The 12,906-nt window shown below is 33.6% G+C and overlaps 1 protein-coding gene across 1 annotated transcript; it reads right to left on the bottom strand.

The window, feature by feature from the left end:
* Positions 1 to 7,268: 7,268 nt before the first annotated feature.
* LOC116194450 (serine carboxypeptidase-like 34) lies at positions 7,269 to 12,671 on the bottom strand. The gene is made up of 10 exons (XM_031523255.1): positions 12,374 to 12,671; positions 11,631 to 11,738; positions 9,591 to 9,686; positions 9,403 to 9,495; positions 9,196 to 9,284; positions 8,648 to 8,956; positions 8,274 to 8,410; positions 8,057 to 8,146; positions 7,838 to 7,943; positions 7,269 to 7,620 (listed from the first exon to the last, which is right to left on the bottom strand). The coding sequence occupies exons 1-10, from the start codon at positions 12,654 to 12,656 to the stop codon at positions 7,471 to 7,473; spliced, it is 1,461 nt and encodes a 486-aa protein (XP_031379115.1). The 5' UTR covers positions 12,657 to 12,671; the 3' UTR covers positions 7,269 to 7,470.
* Positions 12,672 to 12,906: the final 235 nt, after the last annotated feature.

Here is a 12,906-nt window from a genome sequence, read left to right as displayed (position 1 = left end):
TTTTTAGCAAACTAATAACTCGTTTTTTCGGTACCCTCATGGGATCCTATCAGTTTCTAAGAGTGCGTTTGATTTCAGAATTAAAGTAATTTTGATTTTGATTTTGATTTTGATTGTGGAAAAGGACAAATGAGATGGTATTATAAATTTGACTTGGGAAACGTGTGTTTTTGTTGTGTAGTGGGTATAGTTAAAATCAAAATTATGATTCTAAAATCATTTCATCAAACTAAACGGGCCTTAAAGCGTTTTATTTTAAAGTTGAGTTGTTTAATCTAGGGTCATGGCCTTAGTTGCAAATGTATAAATAAATTACAAATTGCAAATTCTGCACAATCCACAAGCTTATATAGAAATTATACATGTCGACTCTAAAAATGGGTCACACATTCTTGCCAAATGAATAAGAAATAGGCCATATCTTCATATAAAAAATAAATGGGCTACACATTCAGGCCAATATTCATAAAAATAAATGAGCCATACATTCAGGCCAATATTCACAAGTATTCAAAGACCAAGTCAAATTCAAATACTTATGTGGTCAGTATCTTGAACCTTTAGTTGATCTAGGTGACTCACCGGCCAAATAAACGGTATAGTGGCGATTCCAATCCAATTGGGTCCTAGGTAATTAAACAAGGACTAATTGAATTCCAAGTCGGGGCTGAGGCTTAAAAACCACGCCTGTTGTCGAAAATAATTGCACCACATAAGCATAACCACACCAAATGATTATAGTATGTATATGATATGTAATTGTGAAAATCACAGCGGTCTAGTGAAGATACAGTGTTGAAATTGTATGGTTATAAGTTTTTGAAACTACTACGGATATGGTGTGTGATTTTAGATGGCAGTCCATATATAATTCTTGTAGTATCAATGCGGTATTTGCATTGTTGGCATCCCTAAGAGCATCCGCAACAGGGAGTCCCATTTGCTATTTTGGGAGCCCCACTAGATGTCACGTAAGAGCCGCGTCAAAGAATTGGCACTAGCCAGAAAAAGGCACTCCCCCTTACAATAGTGAGTCCCAAATAATAATTACTTGTGGAATCCACTTATTTTTTTAAAAAATATTATATATACATATAGATGGGGTCGTCCTTTAAAAAAAAACTTGCTTTTTGCAGCATCTGCTGCCGCGTGTGGCAGGCTCCAATTGAAGCCTTCTGCAGTGGGACGTCCCCGCCTGTGTAGGGTCCACGAGCCAAGACGCCCACAACAGATGCTCTAATACCTCTTTCTCTCTCGCTTTTTTTTTTTAAGCTTATTCATCAGAAAGTACATTTTGGGTTGGTTCGTATTTCAGTGTGTCTTCCATCTAAATAAGGTCTCAAGTTTTAATCTTATAAATAGAAAAAATTCATGATCGAAAGAGTTTTATCCCTTAGTGCACCCACTTGACTCAACCCTGAATTAGTAGAACTCATTGGACTTTCAGATATTAAGTGGTGATAAAAAAAATCTATCATAAAAATATTGAAAAGAGATCCGCCTGTGTCAATTATGGTCTTACTCGCCCTCTCCACTCTATAGACGAGTAATAGTCGTTGGTTTAATTTAATAAAATTTAATTAACTAGGGGAAAGTGTTGCGCATTGCCGTAGGATTACGATTGTAGTCTAATTTAGCTAATGCTCAATATAACACATGACCTCAATATATGGTAATAGCATAAGTAAAGTCATAAACTCTTAATTGTTAGTAAAATTTTAGACTTCTTATAAGGCATGTTCATTAATTATTATAACACAAACCAAAAAACTAATATCCTTTTATCTTCTATCCAAATTTTATTTTTAATAGGTTTTTTTTTCTTTATTTCATTAAGTTATTTTGCTCAATCTATTTACATTTGGGATACTAAAATGTAAGAAAATTTTTATCCAATGTCTTTGATAAGAAGAAAATTATTATAATTTGTTAGGACTTGTTATATAGGCTGAAAATGTTATAAATTTTTTTTAAATTAATACCATAATGACGAAAAGATTATCAAAATTTGTAAATTAATACGATAATTACAATATGATTATTAACAGAAACTTATTATAAGAAAATAGGAAGATAAAATATGATTGCAAGAGAAGTTTATCTATTGCTTGGAAAGAAATTATTACGACACATCATCAAAAAACTTAACAAGGAATAAAACTTTACGGAGAAGAGGGAGAAGAAATGGATACTTGAGTTTATCAATACATCAAATAAAATTGACTAATTTTATTGTATTGTCTATATTTTTCTAATATTGATTAGCCGAGATCTATAATTTTATTGGCTAAAATGTTATTGAAAGTATATATAATTTGATAAGAATATTAACGTTTTGTTGAAACAGAAAAGTGAAGATAGATGACAAAATTGAGGGATTGATTAGAACTATAGATATTACGTCGAGAAATATTCGAACAATGCAATAAAATTAACTTTATCTTAAAATTTTCGTTAATTTTATAGAGACAAGTTGTGCACAATATTGTAAAAAAAAAGCGAGTAACTGACACAACGATAGTTTGCTTCACTTTTATAGGATTGGTGAGAATGTGATATGTTTTAATCAATTGTATTGATTGATGGTTGATAGCTAAGACATGCTAATTTTTAAATTATTTGGGTGAACGTAAGAAAAATGAAAAAGAATGGATAAAAATGAAAAAGAATCAAAAGTTTGTAGATTGATTTTTAAAATGAGAAAAGAAAAAGTTGGAAATGGAAAGAAGATGGAATGTCTTATTTGACACCTGTGGTTATGATATATTGTTTGACATAATAAAGAAATGCAAAATGTTATAGCTGATTGATAGATAAGACATGTTAATTTTTAAATTATTTGGGTGAATGCAAGAAAAAATAAAAAGAATGGATGAAAATGAAAAAGAATCAAAATTTTGTGGGTTGATTTTAAAAATGAGAAAAGAAAAGTTGGAAATGAAAAGAAGGGGGAACGTGTTGTTTGACACCTTTGGTTATAATCTATTGTTTGACACAATAAAAAATACAAAAGAATTATAGCTTGACAGTGTCCCCATAGAACAAGAGTTTTAGTTATACTTAAGATTTAATAATTTTAAATTTAATTTAATTTTAATATCTGATATCTGATATTGAATTGATGATATTGATACTGATATTTATGATAGTAGCTTTTGGTGTGGTGTCGCATTCAAGTGGGAAAAAATTCCCGCCCGGTTTAATCCCTTACTGAACCGGTCTAAGCTGGTCAACAATGTGCTTAGTGCAAATTTATGGAAGTATTCTCTAGCGTGTGCATGGTAGGACCTGGAGCCAATCGGAATTGGAGGAGGACCAAATCTGGACTCATCCCTTTAATTTGTGGTTGTTGGAGATTTTACGGTCAAATCGCGAAAAGTAGTGATACCGTACATAGTTTACCAAAAAGTTTAAGCAAAATTCTCTCAAAACCGTTGTAATTTATTACGGTATAAGTAAAAACTCTTTGAAATCCATGCAATTTACTTTAAACTAATAATTTAAGTAATTTATCTCAAATAATTTCTTAAAATAAGTATAATTTATTTAATATTGAGCTACTTTACTACAAATTTAAGTAATATAATTTACTTGTATATACGTTGCAATTACTTTTGAAGTGATCAAACCACTATTCTCTTGAAGCTTAGTTTTCTGGAAATGAAAAAAACAAAAATCATATGCTGTGGCACGGGGGCCAGAACCGCCCCTGTCGATGGTCCTCCTCTCTTTCCTACTTCAATAAAATTTCTATAAATTAACTAGATGTAAAAGTAGGGGCATTTCAGTCCTTTTAGGAATAATTAGTATTGAAACTTACAAGAATTTTATTTTTTTTTCGCTTCATCACTGTGAGATCAGAACAAAATCAGGGTTTATTGTGTTAGATCCAATTTAAAATAATCCATATGTGAATTCAAAACCAAAAGAATTACAGAAGTATCTATTATTGTTTGGACTTGGTGGCTTTTGGTTGGAGCCTATTTCATTTTTTCATGGGAATATTGGGGTATACCGTATGTAACTGTGCGAGAGGAAAGAATTTGGAAAATAAATCGACTTTGAAGCATAGAAATTGCTTTATTTAGGAAGTTTTATGCCCTATCAATGGGACTGCCCGTACTCATGGGCCTCCATTTTAACCGAAAAATGGAGTTATCTGACCTAGTATTGTACTTTATAAGTTTTGCAATTAACAACAACAAACAATCTTCTCACCACTAACTCATATTTTTCGAATAATGACATATATCTTATGTAGGGATATGGTATTTATTCCATGCTAGATGACACTATTGTTAAAAGAATGTCTTAATTGAGGAAATCATGACTATTATAAGACTAGGTTGTTGAAACCGCGCTTTGCACGGATTTTGTTCAAAAATTTTCATAATAATAAATTAAGTATGAGAATAATAATTGAAATAGATTAGAGATCAAGTTTGTGAAACATTACAATTCTTCTTCTTCTTCTTCTTCTTTTTTCCCTACGGATTTGAATATGGTAATATTATAAGGGTTTTTACGCTAGATATCACATGGTTTCACCTGTTTTTCAAATCTATCATATGGTTTAAAAATTATCTAGAAAAATCCATAGTTTATATTTGGTTCCAAATCTATCATGGCGTTAATTTATCTGTCAACATTTAATGGTGTTGCTGACATGGAATGAAAGTCGGTCCATCCTTGCTACTGTGGCTCTTTGTTCGTGATAGATTTGAGAAAAAAAATTAAAACAATGGGATAGATTTGAAAAAACAATTAAAACCATAGGACAAATTTTGGTCTCACTTTCGTTTCATTGATGAACAAATTGATGTCGTGATGGATTTGGAACAAGATGTAAATCATAACCTGTTTTGGTAATTTTTAAAGTATGAGATAGATTTGAGAAAATGATAAAATCATGAGATATATAGCGTAAAAACTTCAATATTATAATAATAAATATTTAATTTGAGAACTATAAGTAAAGATTCGTGTGCATATTTATCATTTCAATTATCAATGAAATTTCTAATAAAATAATTTTAAAGAATTTTGTTAAGTCAAAATCCTCAATTTTATTGGGTAAAAGAATAGTAATCGTAGAACTTTTAAACTTGAATTTCTATATTTTCTTATGCATTTTTCTTATGTATTATTAAGTGTTTGTAAATTTGAATAAATATAATTGATTTTGATAATTTATCTAATGAACTTTTAGTTTCTCATTTCTCTTATACTATTATTACTCATAATAATAAATTGTTATCATTAATTTTCATTATAATATATTAAATATGAATTAGTAAGACATTTACTATTTCCCCCTATTTATTAGATTGAAATCAAGTTTATATATTATATAGATTCACTCATTCAATATAGTTAACAAATTTTTTCGGTAGAATGGGGCGAAAGCCCAATACTGGAAATTAAAAGTAGCATAGTTGGGATATGGCCGCCCCGTGTTAACTATTAGGAACCGAAACAAGAAACTGAGTGTCATGTTGAAGTGAATCAACCGTTTAAGTCAGCCAATCAGTGCAACAATTCCCTTCCCTAAAAACATGTTGGACGGTCACCTCCCAGTCTATAGTTAGGATATTTCTAATCTCGAATACTAGGGACTGAAGAAGCAACGCACAGTCGTGCCTATCTATAATAAGGCTCCGAACACCTAGCGAGTCAACCTCGAAAACAACTCTCCGGAAGTAACAGTGCGTTTGGTTTCAGAGTTAAAATAATTTTGATTTTGATTATGGACAAAAACAAATGTTGTGTAGTGTGTTGAGTTAAAGTTAAAGTTAAAATTTTTGACTTGGAAAATGTGTATTTTTGTTGTGTAGTGAGTTGAGTTGAAGTTAAAGTTAAAATTTTTGTGATTTTAACCCTGAAAACAAACGGATCACTAGTGACCAAGCATGCTTAAGACCCAAGAGTTCAGCCGTCACCAATGAGGCAAAACCGACGCTATAGCAGCAACCGTATTACAATACACTTGGACTAATTCTAAATTCTAAAAATCAAAAGGGGCAAAATTTTAATTATTTTCTCGGCTTTCAACACAGAATGGGCACGAGCCTGGTTTGATTAGATTATCGTTTTGCAGGAACCTTCCTGCGATAAAGATAGGGATTTTCATAGGAACAGTCGGCTTACGCCAGTTTGGTTCCAGGTTATGGTCTTTTGGCCTTTTTTGAAAGTGGAATCAATGCATAGACAGACAGCAACTACGATGATGGATAACATGTTCGGTGACACATTACAATCAAATCATGCTCATGCCCAGAGAGTTTAATTAAGTGAATAATAGGAGTATTAGTTAATTCTTAGATTGAAGATGGAAATCATATGTCAAGATAAGGCTAACATGCATGTGTTGGGCCATTCCCTTTTTCTTTTCGATCACAAAGGATGCCTAATGCATAATACAATGAAAGAAAAATCATAAAGAACTAATATATGAACATGAATAGTTCCACTAGGTATCGAACCTGCGACCTGTATGTCAACAGGCAATGGGGTGTGCCACTGCTCCTTTTTCTTTTCAAACTTTCATTGTTTAGTTAATTTCGAAATTTACCTTAAACATAACTGTTATCATTATTTCCAAATTACATCCTGATGGTTAATTTTTTTCCCTGCACATTTCATGCACGTCTTTGAAAATATATAATTCTTGAGAATTTTTTTTAAAAAAAGGATAAAACCTCGGGAACATAGTGGGCAATTGGAGGATGCAGACTCTCTTCACAGGAACCAAAGCAGGTAAAATTCCATTATATTTTGTTACATATGTTCATTTAATTTTTGGAAACATATAATAGGACCACAGCCAACCTTAGTACTCGCTCTTTATTTTCTCCCTCCAAAAAGCTACTGTCCCGACCAAAATACCAATTTTTGCAGCTGAAAAGGAAAGATCTATAGGACTTGCTCTGTATGTGTCAACAAAAAATTTATGATCCCACCAACAAGATGCTTTTGAACGGTGTCAATATGACTCTTTCTCCATTAACATTTCTTCGACGGCATTGACAAGTCAATGGAGGCGACTTGTCAATTTTCTATTGGTTTATGGAATCAATTGGTTGAAGTGACATGGTACTTCCGTTGCATGTAAGATTTTCTCCTTCATTAGCCCTATGTTTTTTTTTTGGGTTAAACCAAAAAAAAGAAATTTATTAAACGGTGACATATTTTGATCTTACTGTCTTACTGTTCATCTATTTATTGATGAAAACGGTTTGGTCTTTCTATTCAAAATCAAGAAAAAGAAATGGAGAAAGACAGCAGATAATCTAAATGCAGGAGGCCCAAAAAAGAAAAACCAGAACATTCTTGTCAAAAATATTAAGCGCGCAGGCTTTACGAACGCTACCACCAAATTCTGAGAAACTGAACTGAAAATATGCCAACGTCGGCCTAGAATTGTTGGGATGATGTACTGAGATCCCACTCGATTAATTTGATCAATACAGTCTAAAATGGAGAAGCAGGCAGTTTCTTGTTAGCCAAGTAATGCCTGATCAGCTGGAGAGAACTCTTGGGTGAGAATGTCGGCACTTGGTGTCCCGCATTTCTAATTGTCACGAACGTCAAGCCCTCATAGATCTCGGCCCATCCCCCAACCTAACGCAGACAGTTCAAATTAATTACATCATTGTTCTGTTCATAAAAATTTTGATTTAAATCACCCATGTAGCCTAGCATCAATCCAACTCTCAAATTTCGAGCCATTGAAGAATTTCCAGCAGCAATATAACAGAAGGATTATTGCGGTGTATATGATTTCATCTAGAAGAAGCTGGCGGGTGGAAAGTTACTTGATGAAGCAATTAACCAGTACCTGCTGGTGGTTATACCAAGGAGTCCATTCTTCAATAGTTTTCAATCCGAGCTTCTTCAGTGAGTATCTTGTGCTGGTCACCGGTACTCTTCCGTCGGTGTCCCCACTGCCCAAAATCAATTCCATGTCCATGAACTTATAAAGAAATGAGGAAAAACCAAAACTCGGATTCTATTCAGTCATCCAAAGGAGGATGTCAGTGCTGCGTGTGATATTTACCTATAGATCCAAATTCGAAGTCCTGCAGCTCGTAGCTTCTCAATAACAGGAAGAACTGATTGCGGTGCTTCTTGCCACATAATCACTTCGCTGTTGTAAGTCAAGGAGTTGAAGGGGTATAAGTAACCAATTAGTGTGACGTCTTCATATATTACGAGAAATTACTTCAGGTTAACGTGGGTGGAAAATTAAGGAGAAAATGAAAAACAGAACATGCCTGCAATGAGTCCATGGGTACGGAATTCGTGTGGTGTTGGCGTGCAGAGCAACCTGAACATCAGGACGGTTGAAGTAGAGCTCACAGTAGTCACTTGAGCAAGGGTCATAGCCTGCCAGTTTTTCGTGCTGGCCCATCTAAGAGGAAGAATCAGATACATAATTTAGTCACCAAAATGAATTTTCTTTAGCTCGGAATGATAAATTAGCCATGGCCGCTTGGTATGAGCGTGGCAGGCAATGATTTTCTATTGAAAAACAGCGGCTTGGATTTGGAAGTACAACAATAAGTTGGGATTTCGTCACTTGCAATATAGGATAAATGAAATATTATAAGGGTAATCAATGGTATGCCAAAAAGTTCGGATTTCTAACCTTAATCGGACTCATGGATTTGGAAACCAAGTTTTGATTCGGAACACGTCCAATATTGAGAGGTCGGAACTGGCCCAAGCGGCGTCCAACTGTAACACATGTTGGGGTGTACAAGCTATATATGTCGATGACTTCGTAGCTACTGTAGAACTTGTTCATTGAGGAAATGCATTCTGAAGATATATTTTGGCTGGTAAAGTTGCAGCCCTTGAGTTCATCGTAAAGGCTATCAGAAATCACTGCATGGTCCCACGCATAATCGATCATGCCTCTATTATCTGCCTCTTCGTCTATCGCCGCATTCCCTATCTACCAAAAGATAAAGTTGTGAAAAAAAATACGATATACGTCAAATGTTGTTTAACTTTATTAGCACGTATGGACCTGGGATTTATGTTTTAGGCTTCACAAGACTGAAAATTCTCGAATTAATATGTTGGAAGCAAATAAGAGAATGAAAGCACGACTTAAAGCAAGCAAACCAATATTGCACAGAATAGATATCTGTAGCTTCGTAGAGGTTAACGATGCGGTAGAAGAAAGCTCACGATGAATCCTTTGAGGTTGATGTAATTCTTTCTTCGAGCCACCTTGTTCTTGTCGAAAATCACTTCTGAGAGCTGCGGAACATAATGTCCTGGAAGAAAATTACAACAGCGTCATGGAACACAAAATTCAGTCACGCATTCATGTTGGCAGCTGGCATATGCTACCACAAACAGCAGTCAGCAAAGAAGTCGAACATGCACACGTACCGGCATAGCTCTCTCCAGAAATGTAGAACTCGTGGGACTTGAACTGTGGAAACCGATGGAACCAATTGACGAGAAATCTGTACGAGTCCTTGGCTGATATAACAACGAGACACGATTGATCAGATGAGTAAGATGTATTAATTGCCAAGCACTGGATTGCTTTAGAATGGTTTATATGTATACTTTACCAGTGACTGTGTCCCCAAGTTCACTTAAGTCTCTGCTTGTGTTCGTGTAAGAAAACCCAACTCCAACAGGTGCTTCCAGGAACAGCAAATTGGCCGCTGAACAATGCAAAAGTATTGGGGGTGAATTTCATAATTTTTTTTATGATTATAATTCTATATCACAGCGCACCCTACAAGTTATTTACTTTTAATTCATCCCACAAGTTTGAGATTTCATTTCAATTTACCCCTAAACATGATAGAGCAGCATATCGTCATCAGCATAGGGTAAGATTTCATTTTACTAAGGTGTAGATTGTCCAAATTTAGCAATTTAGCAAACAGTTTAAGGGGTAGACAATCTGGGAATTTCTATGGTACAATCATTGTATAATGCCATCAAATTTTGTACCGTTAATTGATCAATTATTTAATTTTGTCCTTGTTAATGATTGCGATCCAACTATTCAAAAAATGATTGCACAAGGCGATTCAGAGAACTTCAGGAGTTAACTTGAGACAACAAAGAAAGAATGAAGATTCTATGGGGGTAATGTCAGGTGCAATCACTTTTTAAACTTTGGATGATTAATATTATTTATTTATCTATTCATTAGCGATTGTAATCATTGATATAAAAAGATGATCGCACCAATCACCTTTTATTATTGGATGATTAGTCTTAATTATTTATCTATTCATTAATGATTGTGATTCAATGATCTCAAAAAATGATTGCACCAAAAAATGACTACACCTTAAATTTTCATGTGAACTAACTCAGCATCATGCTACTGATTTTTAAATAATTGTTTTTTTCTTGAGAGTATGTAAGGGGGAAACTCTGTCGGATGAGGAAATAGCTTGTATTCCATTGATTATCCTTTTGCCCGTAATGTTGAAAATTCTTCGATCATAAATTATTAATATTTCATAATTCACTGTTGATGTTATTTTACCAAAAAAAGAAAAAGAATCGTTGATGTTAGAGCTACAACTTTATAATGAAGAAGTTAAAGTCTTCTTGCGACGACTACTTATTTTGTAAGTTTGCTGAACTAAAAATATATAGTTGTAAAATTTCTTTTGTGTAAAGTATTTCCTAATAAAAAATTAATAATATAAAAGTATAGAGCTCGATGGATTCTTTTTGACTTTTCATAATTCTAGTTTTACTCTTTAGTTCTTAATCTTAATAAATTGATGATAAATGTTCTTCTAAAATCACTGCCACTGATTGGAGTTATCCCAACTGCAAGACTGGAGCTTGCTTAGATAATCATTGACATCAATAAATATTTAATTTACGCTAGAGGATTCTCTCAAACCCCTATCATCTTTTGAAGTTATCCCAAATCAAAATACCGAAACTTGCACCAATGATCACATCTTAATAAATTAGCTGGTATCTAATATAAGTACAATGTATAACGACTACTAAATTAGAAACTAAAATATTTATTTATCTTATACAAATAAAAATATTTTTAGAATGTATTACTCAATTTTATTTCACTTTTTTTCTTTCCATTTCTTATTTTAACATCCCATTTTTTTTAATTAACATCCCAATATTAATTAAAATAAGGGATGCAACTCCCGCATATTTGTAATGAGTGAGATTGTCAACCGTTCGTAGACACGAAATTCTTCCTTGCTACCTATAAGAAGCCAACTTTTAAAAATATTTTCTGGCATATTATATTATAAATATCAATATTTTGAGTTATTTATATTGTTAATTTTTAATAGTAAGTTTTAAACGGTATATAAAAGTTAATAAATTAAAATACTTTGAAATTTAAAAAAAAAATCAGAAGGTACTTAGCAATATATTATAATATGAAAAAAATGAAAAATATATTATTTTTATATTTGTATAATAGCTAATAATTATTTAAATATTGTGCGAAATAGCATATGAAATTATATTATTTTCTTATGCTATGGCTGCAATTATTTTACTTTCAAAAGATTTATTCCTACGCATACTTATACCTTGATAATACTATTTTCTATTATAAGTTCCTAATTGTTTTGAGGTACATATAAATGGACTACCTTTGTTCCATGAGTAGGGGTTCAATTTGAGCTTGGGCTGATGCTTTTGAGGGAAAAACGGCCCAAGCTCGGCTGCTTCTCCATATCCAATTGACGAGCATCCTGGACCTGACATTGCAACAACCAGACAGACCACACGATTCAATTTAATCGCGATTAAATTTAATCCCTTTTCGAATTGTCCGCTTATTTAACTGTCGATCCTCGGAAATTTTCATTTCTGCACGATCAATTATTAAGCCATAGAAAACATAAGCAGCATTACATGTGCAAAAGAACCAAACTTCGTCCTATTCGATGAATAAATGATGTTATGGATGAAAACGAGACATATCAAATCAAATCAAGTTAGTAAAAATCGACCTTATCAATACCAGTTGATCATTGTATATTGCCATTGACAAATCGTACGATCTAGTTCATTCCTCATAAAAAATGTGGGACCAAATTCTGCTTTCTGCTGGGACCGTACTCAATTATTAATCATTTCTTTTTCCCCCCAATCGGTATTAGAATGTGACCATTCGCTAAAGTCTAAACTAAGGGCATAGATGAATACAACAAAAGAACAAGAGAAATCGGGTTTATCGCAGTGACACAATTCAATTTTTGTCATCGAGTATCGGTTTCAAACAGAATACTTTGAGCTCTATTATGCATTTTGGTTTGGAAATGCATTTCTAAATACTCTTAATCGGTTCGACTATAGAGCAGTCCGAACAAAGCCGATCCTATAGACTTACCTCCATTGAGCCATAAGAGGACCGGCTTCTCGTCCGGTTTGTCAGTGGCTTCGAAGAACCAATAGAACAGTGCCCTCCCGTGGCTCTTGTTCACCGTGACATAGCCTGCGTACTGCTTGAACCCCACCTTGGGCTGGCCGGGGAGGCTGTGGACTCTGTCCGCCTCTTGCCTGGCCAAGGCAGCACGGCTGAGTCGATCCGGACGTGCTATTCCCACAATGCGGTGTGATAAAAACAAGACAAGAAGCATACAGTTGAGAAAGACTGCTGAGCAATGACCCATGATGTTGTAATTGGTCTCTCTGATCGATCTTCTTCGTCTAGAATTTTTTATCGATGGCAATGGCTCTGATTAATTTGCTAATATATAATTGGATTTGAAATGGAAAAATTCAATCCGAAATAGATTCATGGGGATTCCATACCCTTCATGCATATTGATATCAAGAAACGTTATTTAACTTGCCTAATCTTACATAGTCACCAAATTTAAATGTGTGGTCATGCATATATATACTTTCGAATCTTCTTCA

The sequence above is a fragment of the Punica granatum genome, chromosome 2, assembly GCF_007655135.1.
Source record: "Punica granatum isolate Tunisia-2019 chromosome 2, ASM765513v2, whole genome shotgun sequence".
In the NCBI taxonomy this organism is placed as follows: Eukaryota; Viridiplantae; Streptophyta; class Magnoliopsida; order Myrtales; family Lythraceae; genus Punica; species Punica granatum.
Note: the sequence above shows the minus strand (reverse complement) of the source record. Positions and strands in the feature narration are given on the sequence as shown.